This window comes from Microcaecilia unicolor, chromosome 8 (genome assembly GCF_901765095.1).
Source record: "Microcaecilia unicolor chromosome 8, aMicUni1.1, whole genome shotgun sequence".
Classification (NCBI taxonomy): Eukaryota; Metazoa; Chordata; class Amphibia; order Gymnophiona; family Siphonopidae; genus Microcaecilia; species Microcaecilia unicolor.
This window is the reverse complement of record NC_044038.1, coordinates 98,614,144-98,635,903: the sequence shown is the minus strand read 5'-3', so window position 1 is coordinate 98,635,903 and position 21,760 is coordinate 98,614,144. Positions and strand designations below refer to the sequence as shown.

General features: G+C 47.8%; 1 protein-coding gene across 3 annotated transcripts in view; it reads right to left on the bottom strand.

Annotated features, from left to right (window-relative positions):
* Positions 1-21,760, bottom strand: part of LOC115476928 (IgGFc-binding protein-like) — a 920,282-nt gene that overhangs the window by 506,146 nt on the left and 392,376 nt on the right. For all 3 annotated transcript variants that reach the window (XM_030213515.1, XM_030213514.1, XM_030213517.1), the window contains one exon: positions 20,670-21,243. In XM_030213515.1, coding sequence (XP_030069375.1) covers positions 20,670-21,243 — 574 coding nt within the window. The remainder of the gene's footprint in view (positions 1-20,669; positions 21,244-21,760) is intronic.

Below are 21,760 nucleotides of genomic sequence, written 5' to 3'. Positions count from 1 at the left end.
ACAACCACACATTGAGACTGTGGAGCTCTGCCTGCCTCTTGGGTTCTGCACGTAGAATGGAGAACTTCTTGAAAACTGGAGGATCTGAATTTCAGATTTCTACCTGAGTCAAAATTTGGCTTCCAGAACCTCCCTCTAACATTTTCCAATGTCATTGATACCCACATGTACCGAGACAGCAGGCTCCTTCCCAGCACCATCTAAAATCTTATCTAGGTGACACATGAGGTCCGCCACCTTCGGACCAGGTAGGCAAGTGACCAGGCGATCCTCATATTCACCAGCCACCCAGCTATCTACATGCCTAATGATCAAATCACTAACTACAATAGCTGTCCTAACCCTTCCCTCCTGGGCAGAAGCTCCTGCACACACATCCTCAGTGGGAGAGGATATTGCATCCCCTGGTTACCCTGTTCACTAAACGATTATCATCTGATCCTTTCAAACCCTAAACAAGTCACTTTAGAGTCACTCAACAGTGTGTTTTTTATTTTCTACTAAAAAAGGAGATTTTTACTACTTGTTCTTTGTCTCCTTGGATTTTTGGAAGCGTCCTGTTGATCACACTACTCCTCTGTTTCTTTGCTTCCCCTCGTAGTGGATCCGTTTCTCCACTTTTGTGATTATTTTTGGTTTTATTTTACAGCCTCATTCTACTGGAACTCTCTTCCCTGAGATTTACATGCAGAGTGTGACAAGGCAAGCCCCAGAGACTCCCCAGTGAAGCAGTTGAGCCCAGAACTACGGGTCCCAGAAGTCCTTGCAAGAATGAGTGAGGAGAGTAGTCCTAACAGGATGGAATGGATTCCCAGTCCCAGCAGGGGGAGCAATGACTCGAGGCAGGGTGAGCCTGTTACTCCCTTCCCCACTAGAGGGCAAGAGAAGGATGAAGCTCAGTTTTCCTGGCTTCACTATCAGTATATAATTCCCCCCCAGCTGTGAGAAGGGGAGAGCAGATTTCCTGGAGGCTATTAGTCACCAGGAGAGAGGGGAGATGAATGGAGAGAGAGATTCCATGGAGTATGTGGAGGAGGGAAGGAGCCTGCCACTAGAGCTGCCCAAGGGAGAGGAGCCAGCTACCATGGAGTGGGAGAATTCAAAGGTTGCCCTGCTCAGCACTTGAAGGCAGTGGAGGAGGCCACACCAGGCGTGGTGCTGAGAGGTGGGAGAAACTGCCAACTCTGCTACTTACAGGGTTCCCTCTGTGCTGTGAAAAGGCAGGTGATTTGTTGTATTGGTTTGATGTGCAAAGACTGTCCATGAAAATTTGTTCTGAACTGTTGTGCTATATTGAAAGTGGGCTGAACTCTTACTAAATCCTTCTGAAGGAGGAGGAAGGGAAAGCTAATGCCCTAATAGAAGACCTAAGCATTTGCTGAGGGATTTTGGGACCTGGACTGTACCTTTTTTTCTTTTGAAGATTATCTTACGAAGACTGTACCTTTTTCTTTTGAAGGCTATAATAAGAGGGCTGAACCTTTTGTTTTGAAGATTATATTATGATTTTTGGTATGAAATTGCCTTGATAATAAAATACTTTGGCCCTGAGTCCCAGTATCAGCAGCATCCTGTCCTGGAACCCTGGGAGCCCCGCAGGATTGCTGGCTCCACCCAAGAAGAGGAAGCAGACCCCCCCCCCCCTTTACAATAGCACCCAAGATGGGACCGAGACCGTGAACCACGGCGAAAAAACGTTTGCAGTGGACCCTGGCTTCACTTATCAAGGCGCAGACTAGCAGTCACCCAAGGTGCGCAGTACCTAGGGAGGGCCACGGCTGGATAAGGAGAGCAGCTAAGGGAGCAAAAGCCAGGAGGTATAGGACCCAGGCTGTATTCTTAAAGGGGCCCTGCTGAGGTAAAAAAAAAAAGTACCGCACTTGGTTTTTTTTTTTTGTTTGCTTTACAGGATCTTCGCTACCAGGATCTTCGCTACCAAAGATGGAGCAGAAGGAGTTGCTGGATTGGATGGCAGCCCAATTTCAGAAGCAACATGAGGACTCACAGCAGGCTTTACACCAGGTGGTGGAGGCTGCGAGGGAGCAGCAGGGACTCCTCTTAAAAGCCCTGCAAGCCCAGATGCAGGTGATGGAGGACTTGATACAGAAAGTCGCAGAACTCGTCACGCCTGAGTATTCTTCTATGGTGGTAGGATCTGCTACCTATGGGTCTTTCTCTTTGGGCAAGATGGGAGAAAAGGATGATGTGGAGGACTTTATAGTGACTTTTTTTTTATTATTTATAAATTTGCATTTACATCCATAAACATAGACATAAGAATATCAGAATCAAACTAAAAAGTAAAAAAAAAAAGAAATACCTACAACCATTTGGTTAAAGTATAAAATACTAGATTTACATTTGTCCCCAATAATTGGATCAAGATACTAGGAAATATTTCACATACAATACGCAAAAATAAAGGGGCAGCTCGGATATCTACAGCCAATGTTACAGCTGTCACGTCTGTGGCCATTTCCCCTCTCAGACTCACCTTATTTCCTGTGGTCAGCTTCTGAGCTGGCTTCTGTCTGTTCTTTGTGAGGTAGTTCTGTCTCTGTCTCTGTGTGCTGGCTACATTAGATTGTCTGTGTGCTGTCACCCGTTCCAGATTTCAGCCTAGTCCGGTCCGGATCTTCCAGACCTGCTTGTTTTGTTTGAACCTGCACAGCACCCTTAGTTGCCTGGTGATTGTTGCAGTGAGTCTCAGCTGCTGCTGGGCTTATTAGCCATTGTGAAACCTTTCTTCTTTGCCTTTGCATCGTCTAAGGCCCTGGTATGTTGGTGCTTGTTGCATTTCAGCCTGAGTTTGTTTCCTTGTTCTAGTTTCTTGCCTGAAGTCTTGCCTGTTTCTAGTTAGTCTATGTTTAGTTTAGGGTTTGCTTGTTTCTTAGTCTTGCTCCTTGTTTGTAGTTCTTTGTGTAGTGCTTAGGTTTCTGTCTTGTCTGTCTTCAGTGGCTGCTTGCAGCTTTTAGTTCTTTCCCTTGTTTGTCAGTGTTCATTTCCTGCCTTGCTGCCCATGTTTTTTCCTCTCCTCTCTGACCCTCAGTCCTGGTTCAGCCTAGTGGGGTCTCAAGTCCTGCCTTTCCCAGTAAGTCCTGCCGGCCACCTGAAGCCAGGAGCTCAACTCTTGGTGAAAAGTGGCCAAGTGCAGGTGAAGTTTAAGGGTATCTGCTCTGCTTTAGTCCTGCCTGTTTGCCTCTGCTGCAACTCCAGTCTGGAGTTCCAGTCCTGTTCTGCCTAGTCTCCGGTGTGGGGTGGTTTTGCCTGCCACTGCCGCTCCTCAGCAGTGGCCCAAAGGCTCACAAACCAGTTTCCAGCTTTGAAAACGTGACAACAGCCAGGGCCATGCCTAGGGTCTCTGGCGCCCCCCTGCAGACTATCAGTTGGCGCCCCCCCCCTGTGAAAATGATCACGCCCCCCCCCCATGAAAATGATCACTCACCACTTGCCACACTGAAAGGAATTGTCAGCAATATTCTTAGAAACAAATTGCTATATATTGCAAAATACGATAGCAGATGTAAATTCTCAAAGTGGACATATTCCAAACGCTAAAATGAAAATAAAATGATTTTTTTCTACCTTTGTTGTCTGGTGACTTTCTTTTTCCGATCATGCTGGTCCAGTATCTGATTCTGCTGCTATCTGTCCTCTTAACTCCATTTCCAGGGCTTCCTTTCCATTTATTTCTTTACTTTTCTCCTTTCTTCTTCATTTCTTGCTCTATATCCATTTCCAACAATTTCTCCTCTCTCCCTGGGTCCTGCCCTCCCATCCATGTCCATTCTTGTCCCTCTCTGCCCTTCCCTCCTCCATCCATAGCCAGCAAGCTTCCTCTCTCCCCTCCCCTCCATTTTCAGCAATTTGTCCTCTCCCTGGGCCCTGCCCTCCCATCCATGTCCCTCTTTGCCCTTCCCTCCTCCATCCATAGCCAGCAATCCTCCTCTCTCCCCTCCCCTCCATTTCCAGCAATTTGTCCTCTCCCTGGGCCCCCATGTCCATCCTTGTCCCTCTCTGCCCTTCCCTCCTCCATCCATAGCCAGCAATCCTCCTCTCTCCCCTCCCCTCCATTTCCAGCAATTTGTCCTCTCCCTGGGCCCCCATGTCCATCCTTGTCCCTCTCTGCCCTTCCCTCCTCCATCCATAGCCAGCAATCCTCCTCTCTCCCCTCCCCTCCATTTCCAACAATTTGTCCTGTCCCTGGGCCCTGCCCTCCCATCCATGTCCCTCTCTGCCCTTCCCTCCTCCATCCATAGCCAGCAATCCTCCTCTCTCCCCTCCCCTCCATTTCCAGCAATTTGTCCTCTCCCTGGGCCCCCATGTCCATCCTTGTCCCTCTCTGCCCTTCCCTCCCCCATCCATAGCCAGCAATCCTCGCCTCCTCTCTCCCCTCCCCGTCAGAAGAAGGCGGGACACTGAGGGAACCAACGAGTGCAAGGGAAGGGAGACGTTGGCAGCGCTTTCACTGACGCTGCTGCGACCGAGGTAAAAGATTTAAAGGCCTCGGTGGCGCGGGGCAAGGGTAAGCACCGCGGCGGCGCCCTCCAGAGGTGGGCGCCCCCCTGCGGTGCTTACCCCACTTACCGCATCAGCACGGCCCTGACAACAGCGCTCTAATTAGGGAGGCGAAACAACAGGTGATTTAACATTTTCCTTAGATGAGATGAATTGTGATAATTTCAAAGGGGAAAAAATATGTAATTATTCGCTTCATAAGTTATGAAGCATTTACAAGGAAATTTTAACATGAAAGTAGCACCTATATTAAGTACTCCAGTTTTATACAATAGAAATTCTTTCCTCCTTTTTTGGGTGCTTCTTGCCATATCTGGAAAAATTTGAATTTTTTGCCCCAAAAATAGATCATTTAAATGGCAAAAGTAGAGTCTTAAAATGTTATTTCTGTCCAGTTCAAGAGCAAAGGAGACAATCAATGTAGTCCTCTCTGTAACTATCTCCAGAGAGTTCTCAAGAAACTCAGTTAAATTTAAATCTGGAGGAACCTGTGGTTGCTCTCTATGTTCTTTCACAATCCCTGAGATATATTGAATCCTCGTTATAGGGGGATATCCCTCCATAGGAATCCCCAATATCTCGTTGAAGTATTTTTTCAGCATATCCATAGCTGAAATTAAGGGTGACTTGGGAAATTTCAGAAACCTCAGGTTATTCCTCCTTCCATTATTCTCCAAATATTCTATTTTTCTTTCTTGAATTTCTTTATCTTTAATCAAAGTTACTGTTAAGTTCTTCAATTGTTTAACTTCATCTTCAACCACCCCTATTTTTGTCTATGTTCTTGAAAATCTATAGACAGATTTTGAGAAGTCTGTTTGAGAAGTCTGTTTGTAAGCTCTTTGAGCAGGGACTGTCTTTCTTCTATGTTTGTACAGCTCTGCGTATGCCTTGTAGCGCTATAGAAATGCTAAATAGTAGTAGTAGTAGTAGTTTTAATTCCTTAATTTCGCCATTAATGAAAACATTAATCTGCAGTAACGTTTTATTCACCTGCTGGATAGCGTCCCATAATATTTTTATTGTCACCCTCGTTGGTCTTTCCAAGCCTCCATTATCACCAGAAGGTAGACCTCGGATAGTACGGGCAGCGAACCGCGTCTGTCCCTGACTAGTGTTTCGTTCACCGGGGTCAGTGCGCTGGAGGATCGTCCGTCCATAGAAGCCACACTCTCGAGCTGCTGTGGTCCCTCCAGCGTCAACACACTTCCAGGTTGTGGAGGGGGGGGTGAAATCGTGAGGACTCAATGGAGTCAAGCCCGTCGAGGTAGACGTCCATAGACCCAAGGTCCCGACTCCGATGCTCCCGAGCATTGTTTGCCACGAGATTGGAGTCGACGTTGGCACCACGGAGGTAGGGGCCTGCATTTTCCCCTTTCTCTTCCCCATCTAAGATTCGTTGAGAGAACTTTTGTTGGCCGTGCACTCCTTAGAAACTCAGGAGCTCAGGACTCACACAGCCGTTAGCGCCACCATCTTGATCCCAGATGCAGGTGATGGAGGACTTGATACAGAAAGTCGCAGCACCCGTCACGCCTGAGTATTCTTCTATGGCGGTAGGACCTGCTACCTATGGGTCTTTGTCTTTGGGCAAGATGGGAGAAAAGGATGATGTGGAGAACTTTATAGTGACTTTTGAGCGTATTGCAAGGGCCGTGAAATGGCTGCTGGAGCAGTGGGCTGTGAGGGTGGCCAGCTGTTTAACTGGGGAGGCTTTAGCGGACTATAGGGCCATGGCCCCGGCCCAAGCCTTGGACTTGGTTATTGCTGCCATTAAAAGTAGGCTGGGGTTAACCAAGGATTATTACCAGAGACTATTCCGGGAGACAGCCCTAAGGGGAGAAGACAGACCCCGGGCCTTAGCACAAAAACTCAAAGATCTGGCTTGCAAATGGTTGGAGCCAGATAAGAAAACGGCAGAACAAGTGATAGAGGAGATAGTGGTGGAACAATTCCTCTTCGCTATATCCAGTTCTGTGCGAGAGTGGCTTATTAGGCAAGGAACTCGCTCCCTAGAGGACGTGACTAGGGGAGCAGAGTTGTATTATGAAGCAGAGAAACTCCTCCTTAATCCCTTTTCCAATCGCAGCAAGGGGCCTTTAGGCCAGATAGCCTCCCCAGCCTGGGAAAAGGAGCAAGAGCAGGGAAGGAGGACCCCGGAGTCCCAGCCAAGAGGGGGAAGGTGTTTCCGGTGTGGGAAGGTGGGTCATTTCCTTCAGGATTGTAGGGAAAAAGTAGGATTCATGGGGCAAATAGGAAGGGACCCGGACTTCTTTTTCTTCCACGAAGTCCAGTTGGAGGGAGTATCGGTAAGGGCACTTTTGGACTCTGGGGCTAACCAATCCATGATATCCAGGTCTTTGTGGAATAGGATAAGGAGTAGCATTAAAAAGGGTGAGGGGAGGTACTGTGGCACTATACGCATTAAGTGCATTCATGGGGCTGCTACCACATACCCGGTATTTAGAATAGGGCTCCGTAGCCCCCTCTTTAATGGACGGTTGAATTTGGCCGTGTTACCAAAATTAGACCTGATATTGGGAAAAGGCTGGGGCCCTTTTACCCGATGTCTGAAGGAATTACATGGGTGGGTGACCACTCGGGCTCAGGAGGCCAAGGCAGAAGCAGACCCCTCAGGCGGTGACTCCCTGGGGCAAATATTTCCCTTTCATGAAGAGTTGTTAGAGGCTCCGGGGAGGGTGAGGAAAACGAAGGAAACCCGGCTCTTGGAGAGACAGGACTGAGCGAGGGCCATGAGGGAAATAGGTAAGGGAAAAGTCATGCCTTGGATCCCTAAGGAAGTGTTAAAAGATTCCCTGCTTTTGTGCAAGAGCAAAGAGAGGATCCTGTTCTAAAAAGGGCTTTTGAGCAATCGGCGGGAGGGCCTTCTGGGAGTTTTCCACGCTTTAGGCTGGAAAATGAGATATTGCACAGAGAGGTCCGGGAGCCCGTGGGAGGGACTGTTAGGCAACAGCTAGTAATCCCCAGGGTGTTCTGGAGAATCATCCTTAGGGGGGCCCATGATCATCCCTTAGTGGGCCATAAGGGCTCCCAAAATACATTGAAGCAAGTGCTGGAACGTTTTTATTGGCCAGGGGTACATCGGGAAGTGCAGGACTATTGTCAGAGTTGTCCCCAATGCCAGAAGCTTGCAGACCGTTTTCCCCCAAAGGCCCCGCTGTTAGCCTTGCCCATCATAAAGGAACCCATGTCTAGCATGGCCATGGACATCATTGGACCCCTTATTAGAACCCCGAGAGGATTCCTATACATTTTGGTCATTATGTATCATACCCCTACGAAATACAAAAGCTAATGGGATTGCCGGTGAGTTAGTGAAACTATTCTGTGAGGTGGGCTTCCCAAGGGAGGTCCTCACGGACCACAGTTCTAATTTTAAATCATACCGGTTAAAACAGCTCTAGGAGGCCTTTGGCATTCGGCACATTACCACCTCAGCTTACCACCCTCAGTCTAATGGCATGGTGGAGCAGTTTAACAAGACCCTCAAAGGTATATTAAGGAGGGGATTGAACCGTCAATATGAGGATTGGGATCAGTTACTCCCGTTCACTCTATATGCCAGCAGGGAGAACATTCAGGCTTCGTTGGGGGTGTCCCCGTTCGAATTAGTGTATGGGCGATTACCCTGGGGAATTCTTGATATTATACAAGAGCAGTGGGTGGAAAAAGTAGATGACCCCGAACTGTAAGCACATATTTAAAGGAGTTGTGTGCTAGATTACACCGCCTCTCTGATTATGCACAGGGTAATCTAGGGAAGTGCCAGGAGACACAGGAGGGATACTACTACGACCAGGGTACTAAGGTCCGGAATTTTCAGGCAGGGGATAAAGTCCTAATAATGATTCCCTCGGACCCCCATAAGTTTACCTCCCAATGGAAGGGTCCTTTTGTGATAAAAGGGAAGGTAGGTCCCTGGTCATATCGAGTTAAGAATGAGAAAGGGAAAACCCAGACGTATCATATAAATGTGTTGCGTCCATGGATAGCGCGGGAAGAAATGGTGGCTTCCTTGGACCTGGGGCCTCAGCTTAGTGACCTCTGGGAGATGGGGGCACCAGTCATTGGGTCTTCCCTAAATCTCCAGCAGAGGCGAGCTGTAGAGACCCTGCTGGAGGAATTTCAGGACGTCCTTAATCCCCATTCTGGGGGAAACTCATGTAATTGCACACTCCATTCATACAGAGACAGGGAGGATTGTTCGTCAGAGGCCCTAAAGTGTGCCTGAGGCCAGGCGACAGGAAATTATTAGACAGGTACAGGAGATGCTGGATATAGGGGTAATAGAGGATTCTAACAGTCCCTGGTCCAGCCCAGTAGTTCTTGTGCCCAAATCAGACGGATCCCAAAGATTCTGCATTGACTTTAGGAAGGTTAATGCTATCTCTAGATTTGATGCGTACCCCATGCCCTGCATCAATGAATTACTGGATAAGTTAGGGCGAGCCCAATATCTGACCACCCTTGATCTTACTAAAGGGTGCTGGCAAATTCCTTTGGCAGGAGAAGCAAAACCGAAAACGGCCTTTAGTACACCTTTGGGTTTATTCCAATTCAAAAGGATGCCTTTTGGCTTGAATGGGGCGGCTGCATGCTGCCAACGATTAACGGACCATATTCTGCGGTGGCATCAGGATTATGCCGCCGCCTACATGGATGGCATAATGATTTTTAGCACTGATTGGGAATCCCATTTGCCCCGGGTGGAGGCAGTGTTAGAATCCCTGAGAAAAGCAGGGCTGACCTTAAACCCGAAGAAGTGTGTATTTGCCAGTAGTGAAGTGAAATACTTGGGGTACCGGGTGGGGGGGTGGGGTCATCAAACCCCTGACCGATAAGGTACAGGGTATCAGGGATTTCCCCCTACCTGCCAATAAAAAGCAATTGTGTAGCTTTCTAGTGCTCATACGGTATTATAGGCGATTTATCCCTAGATTTGCAGAGATTTCGAGCTCCTTGACAGACATGCTCAAGAAGGTCCACCCCAATACCTTAGTATGGGGAGAGAAAGGGAAACAGGACTTTAACACTCTTCAAAATGTCTTATGTAAGGCACCCTTTTGAAAGTGGTAGATTTTGGGAAACCCTTTCTCCTACAGACGGATGTCTCCGAAATGGGGCTGGGGGCGGTCTTATCCCAGGAGTTTGGGCAGGAGAAACACCTGGTCTTGTTTTTAAGTAGAACATTAACACCCACAGAGCAACACTATGCAGTAATAGAGAAGGAGTGCTTAGCTGTTAAATGGGCAGTGGAAGCTTTGAAGTATTATTTACAGGGCCGTCCATTTACCCTTATTACAGATCATGCCCCTCTAAAATGGCTGCAACAGATGTGGGGGCACAACAGCCATCTTACCAGATGGTATCTAGCCCTACAGGCCTTTTCTTTTATCGTACAGCACCACACAGGGAGGCTCCATGGGAATGCTAATGCCCTATTGCGAATTGCAGACTCGACAAAAAAGCCGCTGTGGGCTTCTGAGAGTCGCAGTTTCTTGAGGGAGGGGGTGTGTGACAAGGCAAGCCCCAGAGACTCCCCAGTGAAGCAGTTGAGCCCAGAACTACGGGTCCCAGAAGTCCTTGCAAGAATGAGTGAGGAGAGTAGTCCTATAAAGATGGAATGCATTCCCAGTTCCAGCAGGGGGAGCAATGGCTCGAGGCAGGGTGAGCCTGTTACTCCCTTCCCCATTAGAGGGCGAGAGAAGGATGAAGCTCAGTTTCCATGGCTTCACTATCAGTATATAATTCCCCCCAGCTGTGAGAAGGGGAGAGCAGATTTCCTGGAGGCTGTTAGTCACCAGGAGAGAGGACAGGGCCGTGCCAACACGGTAAGCACCGCAGGGGGGCGCCTGCCTTCAAGGGTGCCGCTGCGGTGCTACCCCGCCATACCGCTCCCGCTGCTCTGCCTCTCACCTACCTTTAAAAAAAATTTAGTGAAGCTGAGTTGCAGGCAGCGCCTCACATCTGCCCTGCTTGTAAAACAAGTAAATCTCTTCTCCTCGTCATCATCGGGCCTCACTGTGTCCCGCTCTTCTCTGAGGTAACTTCCTATTTCCACGAGGGCGGGACACAGTGAGGCCCGACGATGACAAGGAGAAGAGATTTACTTGTTTTACAAGCAGGGCAGACGCGAGGTGCTGCCTGCAACTCGGCTTCACAAAATGTTTTTTAAAGGTAGGGTGGTGGCAGGAGAGTCGGGGAGGCGAGGGGGTTCTCAGATGGGAGAGGGGTGTTGTGGGGGTTCTTAGATGGGTGAGGGGAGGAGGTTCTCAGATGGGAGAGGGGTGTTGTGGGGGTTCTCAGATGGGAGAGGAATGTTGTGGGGGTTTTCAGATGGGAAGGGTTTTATTTTTATTTTTTAATATTTTTGTTACATTTGTACCCCGCGCTTTCCCACTCATAGCAGGTTCAATGCAGCTTACATATTATATACAGGTACTTATTTGTACCTGGGGCAATGGAGGGTTAAGTGACTTGCCCAGAGTCACAAGGAGCTGCCTGTGCCTGCAGTGGGAATCGAACCCAGTTCCCCAGGACCAAAGTCCACCACGTTAACCACTAGGCCACTCCTCCACTCAGATGGGTTCTCAGATGGGAGAGGGGAGGGGGTTCTCAGATGGGAGAAGGGGGGGATTTTCAGATGGGAGAGGGGTGTTGTGGGGGTTCTCAAATGGTGAGGGGGTTCTCAGATGGGGAGGGGTTTTCAGATAGGAGCAGGGGACTGGGGTGGGGAGGGGGTTCTCAGATGGGAGAAGGGGGTGGGGAGGGGGCTCTCAAATGGGAGAAGGAGGCTGGAACTGGGGTCTGAGAAGGGGTCATGAGGGAAAATGGGGCATGCATGGATCAGGTGGGAGAATGGGTTGGGCTGAAAAGGGAGGCCCTAATGCAAGGCATGTGGATAAAGGGGGCTGAAACTGGGGGCTGAAAAGGAGGGTAGGTGGGATAAGGGGGCTAGTACTGGGACTGGGGGCTGAAAAGGGGCAGGGGCTGAAACTGTGGGGGCTGAAAAGGGGACAGGGAGAAGTGGCTGGGGGCTGAAGCTTGGGACTGGTGGGAGAAAAGGGCTGGGGCTGAAACTGGGGACTGGTGGGATAGTGGGGCTGGAACTGGGGGCTGAAAAAAGGGGCAGAGAAAGGGGACAGATCCTGGATGGATGGGAGAGGGAAGGCATATGGTGGATTGAAGGGGCAGAGAGAAAGGGCAGACAGTGGATGGAAGGGATAGAAAGGGCAGACAGTGAATGGAAGGGGGAGAGAGAGAGGGCAGATGTAGATAGAAGGGGCAGGGAGAGAAGGCAGACATTGGATGGAGGGGACAGCAGAGAGGGCAGACACTGGATGGCAGAGAGAGAACAAAGAGATGTGGATGGAAGGAAGACAGTGAAAAGAAGATGAGGAAAGCAGAAACCAGAGACAACAAACTGTAAATAAAATATATATTTTTATTTTTTTGCTTTAGGATAAAGTAGTATTGTAGCTGTGTTAATAAATGTTTATAATAGAACATGTATACAAGGTAATATTTTTATTGGACTAATTTTATTACATTTTGGTTAACTATTCGGAGAACAAAACCCCCTTCCTCAGGTCAGGATAGGATATTGTAACAGCACTCTACTGTATTGACCTGAGGAAGGATGTTTTGGCCTCTGAAAGCTAAATGTTAGTCCAATAAAATGGCATTATTTTATTTTCTATATTTGTTTTATTTCTATTTGTTAATTTGTACTTGTTAGTTTTTTCAAATTTACATCTGCTGTCTTTATATTTTGCACAATACTAGGGGACATTTTCTGTTTCTGTGGTGTTGCATTGTATGCAGAGTCTGGCATCTTGGGGGTTCAGTTTAATTTTTGTCTAAATAGAAAGTTTATGATTACTTATTCTATAGTGGATTAGGGTGTATCTGTGTTTGTGAAAAAGACATGGCTTTCAGTTGGCATTGACTGTGCAGGATCGACGATCTGTATTATTCTGCCTGGTTTCATTTAACAGTAGGTGAATTGATGTTCTAGTGCTCACTGTAGTGTTTAAGATGCTTTCCTTTTCCTTGTGTGACTCGTAGAAATTACTTCTTATGGTATGATAGAATTGCTCTATAGGTCCTGAGTGTTTTGTATTCTTGGCATGCCTAGTACTAGATTTTGGAGGAGGGTGTTAAAAAACCTGCACATGGATGGAGAAAATAGGAAGAAGCTGGATCCACTGGACAGTCAAGTCTGCAGAGGACCCAGCTTTTACTTACGGATGTAAGGCAAGAAATGAAGAAGGAGGAAAATAAAGAAATAAATGGAAAGGAAGACCTGGAAATGGAGTTAAGAGGACAGATAGCAGCAGAATCAGGTACTGGGCCAGCACGATCAGAAAAACAAAGTCACTAGACAACAAAGGTAGAAAAAATCATTTTATTTTCATTATTGTGTTTGGAATATGTCCACTTTGATAATCAGGTGCTCAACGTTAAAAGTTTATATTTATTTAGATATTTATGGTATTTTATGCTAGACGAGGGGGGGGGGGGGGAGGCGCCAACTGATAGTCTGCAGGGGGGCACCAGAGACCCTAGGCAAGGCCCTGAGAGGGGAGACGAATGGAGAGAGAGATTCCATGGAGTATGTGGAGGAGGGAAGGAGCCTGCCACTAGAGCTGCCCAAGGGAGAAGAGCCATCTACCATGGAGTGGGAGAATTCAAAGGTTGCCCTGCCCAGCACTTGAAGGCAGTGGAGGAGCCCAGAGGCCACTCCAGGCCTGGTGCTGAGAGGTGGGAGAAACTGCCAACCCTGCTCCTTACAGGGTTCCCTCTGTGCTGTGAAAAGGCAGGTGATTTGTGGTATTGGTTTGATATGCAAAGACTGTCCATGAAGATTTGTTCTGAACTGTTGTGCTATATTGGAAGTGGGCTGAACTCTTACTAAATCCTTCTGAAGGCGGGGGAAGGGAAAGCTAATGCCCTAATAGAAGACCTGAGTGTTTGCTGAGGGATTTTGGGACCTGGACTATATCTTTTTTTCTTTTGAAGATTATCTTATGAGGACTGTACCTTTTTCTTTTGAAGACTATAAGTGGGATGTACCTTTTGTTTTGAAGAATATATTATGATTTTTGGTATGAAATTGCCTTGATAATAAAATACTTTGGCCCTGAGTCCCAGTATCAGCAGCATTCTGTCCTTGAACCCTGGGAGCCCCGCAGGCTTGCTGGCTCCAAGAGGAGGAAGCAGACCCCCCCCCCCCCCCCCCCCCCCCCCATTTACAAGAGCTATCATTTAAGACACTTAAAGTGGTACTAAAGGCTTGGCTTTTTGGCCAAGCCTATAACACAGCACAACAAAAACAAATTTCTTGTGCTACTGGGCAAAAAACATTTGTCCTATACTAAATTCAGTGTGCATATTCCAAATCCGAAGTCAGAATTGTTGTGACACGTCAGGAAATTTTGTTATGCATAAGTTTACCCAAATGAATTAAGCACTTGGAAAGCATTGAATAATATTTTACAGAACGAGTTTTACTCCAACAATTACCTGATCTACATCAAAGTTTTCATAGTAAACAGTATATGAAAATGTAATGGAATAACAAAATTTCAAAAAAGTCTCGTATTCCAGTTTAAAAGTCTTACTTCAGCAAGGCCCAGCACTGTTAAAAGTGCTTCAGGCATCTACTTTTGCGTTTGTGACCGGTCATATTTTCCCGTTGCAAAAACCAGTAGTAGTCCCCCATCATGTTGGGATTCCAGCGGCCTTGATATCTGTTCTCCATTGTAGAAATGTCTTTATGGAACCTCTCTCCATGTTCGTCACTTATGAGTCCCAAATTGGGTGGGAAAAAGTCAAGATGGGAATGTAAAAAAACAGGGCCACCGAGAGACTGGGCTGGGCCCGGGACAAGGCTGCCCCCGGGCAGTGGCGTTCCTAGGGGGGGGGGCGGTGGGGGCGGTCCACCCTGGGTGCACGCCGCTGGGGGGGGGGGGGGGTGCTGCGCGTGCCTGACCTCTGTTGTTCCATGCTTCTTCTCTGTCCCGGAACAGGTTATTTCCTGTTCCAGGGCAGAGAAGAAGCATGGAACAACGGAGGACAGGCGCGCGCGGCACCCCCCGGCGGCGTGCACCCGGCGGGGGAGGGGGGGGTTCCTTCGTGGGGGTGTCCTTTCACCGGGGGGGGGGGGGGGGGCGGCGCTGCACCTGGGGGGCGGGGCAAATCAGCGATCCACCCCGGGTGCCAGCCTCCTTAGGAACGCCACTGCCCCCGGGCCCCCCCACCCGAGGTCGCCGGGTCCCCCTCCTCCACCCACTACAGGGCCGGGCCCTCTCTCCACTCCCCGGGCCCTGTGCACTAACCTTACACCTCCCTCACCTTTGCAGCAAGCAGTGGCAGACCTCTCCTTCTTTCTGTGCCCCGCCCTCGCGGACGTTACGTCAGGCAAGGGCGGGACACAGAAGGAAGGAGTGGCCTGCCGCTGCTTGCTGCGATGGTGAGGGAGGCACTTTAAAATCAGTTCCGGGAGCGACGGCGCCAGGCCCCCCCGGAGGCCCAGGCCCGGGGACTTTTGTCCCCACCTCTCGGCAGCCCTGGTAAGAAACGCATTTTCAATGACTTTCGTTAGCCAAGTTGTTCATATGCTTTAAGCATGTTGTCTACTAGTTCAGCATAGTTTTCAGCTCGTCTGTTCCCAAGGAAGTTCTGCACTACTAGCACAAATGCATCCCAAGCATTAATATTATAAGTGAATAGGCTTTGCATGTATAACTTAAAATCTAGACGTGTCAGGCAAATTCAGAGTTCATATTTGGAATCGGCGGGTTCAATTTAGTATAAATCACATGTTTTTCTCTGAGTAGCAAAATCATTGTTGTATTGTGTAATCTCTGTTAGGGCAGAATGGTGCAGCCTTCGCTGGATTATCGTTTATTTTCCCTGTCTCCCCCATCTATATTTTACTTTTCTCTCTCGGTTGTATGTGAGCAAGAATGAATGCTGATCTTTCTTTCTTATCACACTGTGTAGTTCCTTTTCTTACTTCCTGAAAATATTTTATTGTTAGTATTGTAAACCGCCTAAATCTATTCATTAGTTAAGGCGGTACACTAAATTCTTTCTAATTAAAATAAAATGATAAATAATGATCCTTTGTACTCTTAAAGAACCCCTAGTTAGATGGCTCATTAATCTCATCCCATGGCTTTTCCTACCATCTCTATGCTGATGACTCCCAAATCTACCTTTCTACCCCTGATATCTCACCTTGCATCCAAACCAAAGTTTCAGCGTGCTTGTCTGACATTGCTATCTGGATGTCTCAACGCCACCTGAAATTAAACATGACCAAAACCGAACTTCTCATTTTTCCCCCCGAACCCACCTCCCCACTCCCCCCGTTTTCTATTTCTGTTGATGGCTCTCTCATTCTCCCTGTCTCCTCAGCTCGAAACCTTGGGGTCATCTTTGACTCTTCTCTCTCCTTCTCTGCTCATATCCAGCAGATTGCCAAGACCTGTCGTTTCTTTCTTTACAACATCTGTAAAATCCGCCCCTTTCTTTCCGAGCACTCTACCAAAACCCTCATCCACACCCTTGTCACCTCTCGTTTAGACTACTGCAATCTGCTTCTTGCTGGCCTCCCACTTAGTCACCTCTCCCCTCTCCAGTCGGTTCAAAACTCTGCTGCCCGTCTCATCTTCCGCCAGGGTCGCTTTACTCATACTACCCCTCTCCTCAAGACCCTTCACTGGCTCCCTATCCATTTTCGCATCCTGTTCAAACTTCTTCTACTAACCTATAAATGTACTCATTCTGCTGCTCCCCAGTATCTCTCCACACTCATCCATCCCTACACCCCTTCCCATGCACTCCGCTCCATGGATAAATCCTTATCTGTTCCCTTCTCCACTACTGCCAAATCCAGACTTCGCGCCTTCTGTCTCGCTGCACCCTACGCCTGGAATAAACTTCCTGAGCCCCTACGTCTTGCCCCATCCTTGGCCACCTTTAAATCTAGACTGAAAGCCCACCTCTTTAACATTGCTTTTGACTCGTAACCACTTGTAACCACTCGCCTCCACCTACCCTCCTCTCTTCCTTCCCGTTCACATTAATTGATTTGATTTGCTTACTTTATTTATTTTTTGTCTATTAGATTGTAAGCTCTTTGAGCAGGGACTGTCTTTCTTCTATGTTTGTGCAGCGCTGCGTATGCCTTGTAGCACTATAGAAATGCTAAATAGTAGTAGTAGTAGTAGTAATGGAAACTTAGGGGTAGATATTCAACTAACAGCACTCTGCTGCTGGTATTATTCCCGAAAATTCAATGGCAGTTCATGTCCAGCTCTGGCATTGAATTTCTGGGTATAGGAAATGTAAAAGTAAACAATTGTCTGGTTAACTTTAAAAGTGAACCAAACAAGTCTTTTAAGCACAAAGGTCTATGGGTCCCTTTTACTAAGCCGCGTAGGCACCTATGTGAGCCCAACGCATGCCAAAATGGGCTTACCGCCGGACTACCGCATGGTTCTTACTACTACTACTATTATTAAACATTTCTATAGCGCTACCAGACTTACGCAGCGCTGTACAAATCAACATGAAAAGACAGTCCCTGCTCAACAGAGCTTACAATCTAAATTGGACAGATGAACAGACAGCTAGGGGTGGGGAAATTGCAGTGGTAGGGGTGATAAGTGAGGGTGTTGAGTAAGAGAGTCATGGTTAGGAGTCGAAAGCAGTAGCAAAGAGGTAGGCTTTAAGCCTAGACTTGAAGACAACCAGAGACTGAGCCTGACGTACTGGCTCAGGGAGTCCATTCCAGGCATAGGGAGCAGCGAGATAGAAGGAACGGAGCCGGGAGTTAGCAGTGGGGGAGAAGGGGGACTACTACTACTACTACTACTTAACATTTCTAAAGCACTACTAGGGTTACGCAGCGCTGCACAATTTAACAAAGAGGGACGGTCCCTGCTCAAAGAGCTTACAATCTAAGAGACAAGTGAACAGTCAGTCCGATAGGGGCGGTCAAATTGGGGCAGTCTGGATTTACTGAAAGGTAAGAGTTAGGTGCCGACAGGAGACATTTACCCAGCGAACGGAGTTCACGGGGAGGAGTGTAGGGAGAGATGAGAGCGGAAAGGTACTGAGGAGCTGCGGAGTGGATGCACTTTTAGGTCAAAAGGAGAAGTTTGAACCGTATGCGGAAGCGGATAGGGAGCCAGTGAAGTGACTTGAGGAGAGGGCTAACGTGAGTATAGCGACTCTGGCGGAATATAAGACGCGCAGCAGAGTTTTGGACAGATTGAAGAGGAGATAGATGGCTGAGCGGGAGACCAGCGAGAAGCAAATTGCAGTAGTCTAGGCGAGAGGTGATAAGGGTGTGGGTAAGGGTTTTGGTAGCGTCCTTGGAGAGGAAAGGGTGAATTTTGTTAATATTATAGAGAGAGAAACAACAGGTTTTGGCAATCTGCTGAATATGAGCAGAGAAGGAGAGAGCGGAGTCAAAGATGACTCCAAGGTTGTGCGCAGACGGGACAGGGAGGATGAGAGTGTTATCTACTGAAATAGAGAATGGGGGGAGAGGAGAGGCAGGTTTAGGGGGAAAGAGGAGAAGCTCGGTTTTGGTCATGTTTAGTTTCAGGTGGCGGCGAGACATCCAGGCAGCGATGTCAGACAGGCAGGCCGATACTTTGGTCTGGATTTCAGCTGAGATATCCGGTGCGGAGAGGTAGATCTGGGTATCATCAGCGTAAAGGTGGTATTGAAAGCCATGGGATGAGATCAGAGCACCAAGGGAAGAGGTATAGATGGAGAAGAGGAGAGGTCCTAGGACAGATCCTTGGGGTACACCGACTGTTAGCGGGATAGATGTGGAGGAGGAACCACCAGAGTATACGCTAAGAGTACATTGGGAGAGATAGGAAGAGAACCAGGAAAGAACAGGGCCCCGGAATCCAAGAGAGGATAATGTATCAAGGAGTAAGGTGTGATCAACAGTATCAAAAGCAGCAGATAGGTTGAGGAGGATGAGAATAGAGTAGAGACCTTTAGATTTGGCCAGTAACAGGTCATTGGAGACTTTGGCAAGTGCCGTTTCAGTCGAGTGAAGAGAGCGAAAGCCAGATTGGAGCGGGTCAAGAATAGCTCGAGATTAAAGGAATTCGAGGCAGCGGCGGTGAACAGCACGTTCAAGTATCTTGGAGAGGAAAGGGAGGAGGGAGATGGGCCGATAGCTAGAGGGGCAGGTAGGGTCCAGTGAAGGTTTTTTAAGGAGCGGTGTGACTACAGCATGTTTGAAGGCATCAGGAACAATCGCAGTGGAAAGCGAAAGATTGAGGATATGACGGATAAAAGGGATGACAGTGGAGGAGATAGTGTTAAGTAGGTGAGTGGGAATGGGATCAGAGGGGCAGGTGGTACGTTTGGACGAGGAAATAAGATGTGCAGTTTCCTCATCAGTGACATCAGAGAAGGTGGAAAAGGAGGGAGGGGTTGGAGGGTTGGGGGAATGGACTAGGGGAGGGGAGGGTGGAGGTGGTTTGATTGAGAATTCAAGGTTAATCTTTTAATCTTGCGGTAATTTCATTTTTGGTGCGCGTCCAATACATGTGTCTGAAAAATATTCTTTATTTTCGGACATGCATAGCGGATGTATGCCAAGTGGCATCTGATGCTTGTAGCTCATTACCGCCCAAATTCTTTACCACTAGGTTTATGGCTGGCAGTAAGGTCAGAGACCTAAAATGGACATATGGCAATTTTGATTTTGCGGCATGTCCATTTTTTTTGGGGGGGGGGGGGGGGAAGAGGCCTTTTTTTACAGGCACGCTGAAAAATGATTCTGCATGTGCCCAAAACCCGCGCCTACATTACCGCAAGCCATTTTTCAGCGCGCCTTAGTAAAAGGACCCCTATGTATAATGTATACCACTGTTTCCTCTGAGCTGAGCGAGAGTCCTCCACCTACCTGCCAGTGAGGGGGTGGGGGGTGCTGTTTTACTTTTACATTTTCAATAGTGAGGGACAGGCAAGCTCTGCAGGATTCCAGGGAATCTGCCTCTCCCTAGTGATTGAAATCACAATATTGAAGCACTATGCCCCACTGGCAGCAACGTAGTTGGAGGACTCTGGCACAGCTTAGAAGAAACAGTGAATGTACCAATATAATAAGAGAAAAACCAGCATTAATAACTACTGAGCTGTGTGGTGGTTAGTTTGACTTAGATGATTTAAAAAAAAACACCGGCCAATATTAGGTTGGTGACGGTCAGCGTTTTTTTTAAATACTGACCATCTCTGGCTAAATTAGCCCTGGAAATTCAATGCCAGGCTGTGTGAGGGCACCAGAACTGACTATCAGGGGCTAATTTTCCTGATGTTGGCTGCTGGAGCTTAGGCAGGTCTGGGCCGATATTCAGCCGGGGCCTGCATATGACAGTTACGCGGGTCCCGGCTGAATATCAGCTGGCACCCACGTAACATTTTTGTTTTTTTGCATTAAACCTCCCCCCATCATCCTCTCTGCCCCCCACAAAGCCCCCTTCTTCCCTCCCCAGCCCACCACCATGATCGAGGCCCCCACCAAACCAATTTGAAACACCTCCACCACCCCAACTCCAGGTCTACCTGACATCCTTGGTGTTCGGTGGGGGTAGTTGGGGGCAGGAGCAAAAGCCACTCACTCCTACCCCTTGCGACTTCCTTGAAAAACTGTTTACTGCAACCTCTTGCAGCAGCTTGCTATACTACACGTCAGGGGGCGGGAGGAGGATCAAGCAAAAAAAGGTATATGGGTGCTGGCCGATATTCAGTGCCAGCACCCACATAGCTATGCAGGTGTTGGCACTGAATATTGATGGTATCTGCTTAACCAAGGGCTCCTCCCTAGCGTCATCCCCTGTACCGCCCCTGACCTGCCTCTTTTTTTTTTTTATGCAACAGCAGCAGTCAGAGGTGATATTAGTGAATAGCCATCCAGTGGCACTGCTCACTTTATGCTGCTGAATATTGGGGGTTAGGCAGCAAAAGGCAAATTAAGCAGGCAGGAGCTTCTCCTGCCTTCTCAGCCAGACAGGTTTTGCTACAAGTGCTTCTTTTGATGCTACAACTACTGTGCCAGTGTAATGAAAGAAAGTTGGTACACTTACGACATCCAGATGGCATCCTCCAGTCAGAAATTTTAGCTCTTTTTTTCTGGCAGGTGGTCGCATAGGCATTAAGAGCCTGACAGAGAATAATCTTGGCACCTTTATTCATACAAACATCATATATGCAGTTGTCAAAGAAGTTATTGGGATTCACCAAGGCATAACATTCTTGAAAGGGGCCGTCTGTGGTCTTGTTGATCAGACCGCAGAACTGTTCACTTCCATACAGCTGCCTGTCGGACTCTTCACAGGTTGGGCAGACGTTGGGGCAGTTGTGGAAGCAGAAGGGGTCCCGATCATTGACTTGCCAGCTGGCTGCCCATTCAATAATAGAGGAGCTTTGGGTGCTATTAGGATATGTCATGTCGTCTTCTGGATCCCCATTGAAGTTTCCACAAAGACCACGGGTGACATTAAAATAGCTGCTGGGGAGGGTGAGCTCCATATGCCAATTCCAATTAAACATGAGTTTAAGATCAAAATTTGTTTGCAAAACTGCATTGAGCCCACTCTTAGTCACTGTAATTCCACAATCTTCCAGATTAATTGGGAGATTGGTTATTATGTCATTTACCTGAAAAAAAACATAACAAAAGTAATGCTGCATCAACCCAAGATCCACCGATGCAGCATCCTGTCTCCAACAGTGGCCAGCCTGGGTCACAAGTATCCAGCAGATCTTAAAAACAGGCCAAGAAGGTAACATAATAATTTATACAACAGTTCAATGAATATTTCACTAACATTTAAAAATGTGTGTTTGGACAAGTCTGAGCGAATTTCATCTGGAATCCTATTGTCTGTACTTTTGGATTCATTAATTTTGGATTCTTGGCAGTTGGAATACTTTTTATTAGGCTAAGATATAAATCATTTAAAAATTAAGGGCCCTGTTTACTAAGCAGCGCTAGTGTTTTTAGCGTGCGCTAAAATTAGTGCACGCTAAATGCTAGAGTTGCCCATAAGTTCCTATGGGCAACTTAGCATTTAGCATGTCCTAATCATTACCGTGTGCTAAAAACGTTAACGTGCCCTTAGCGCTGCTTAGTAAACAGGGCCTTAAGGATTTTGAGCTTTCATGAAAAGGGATC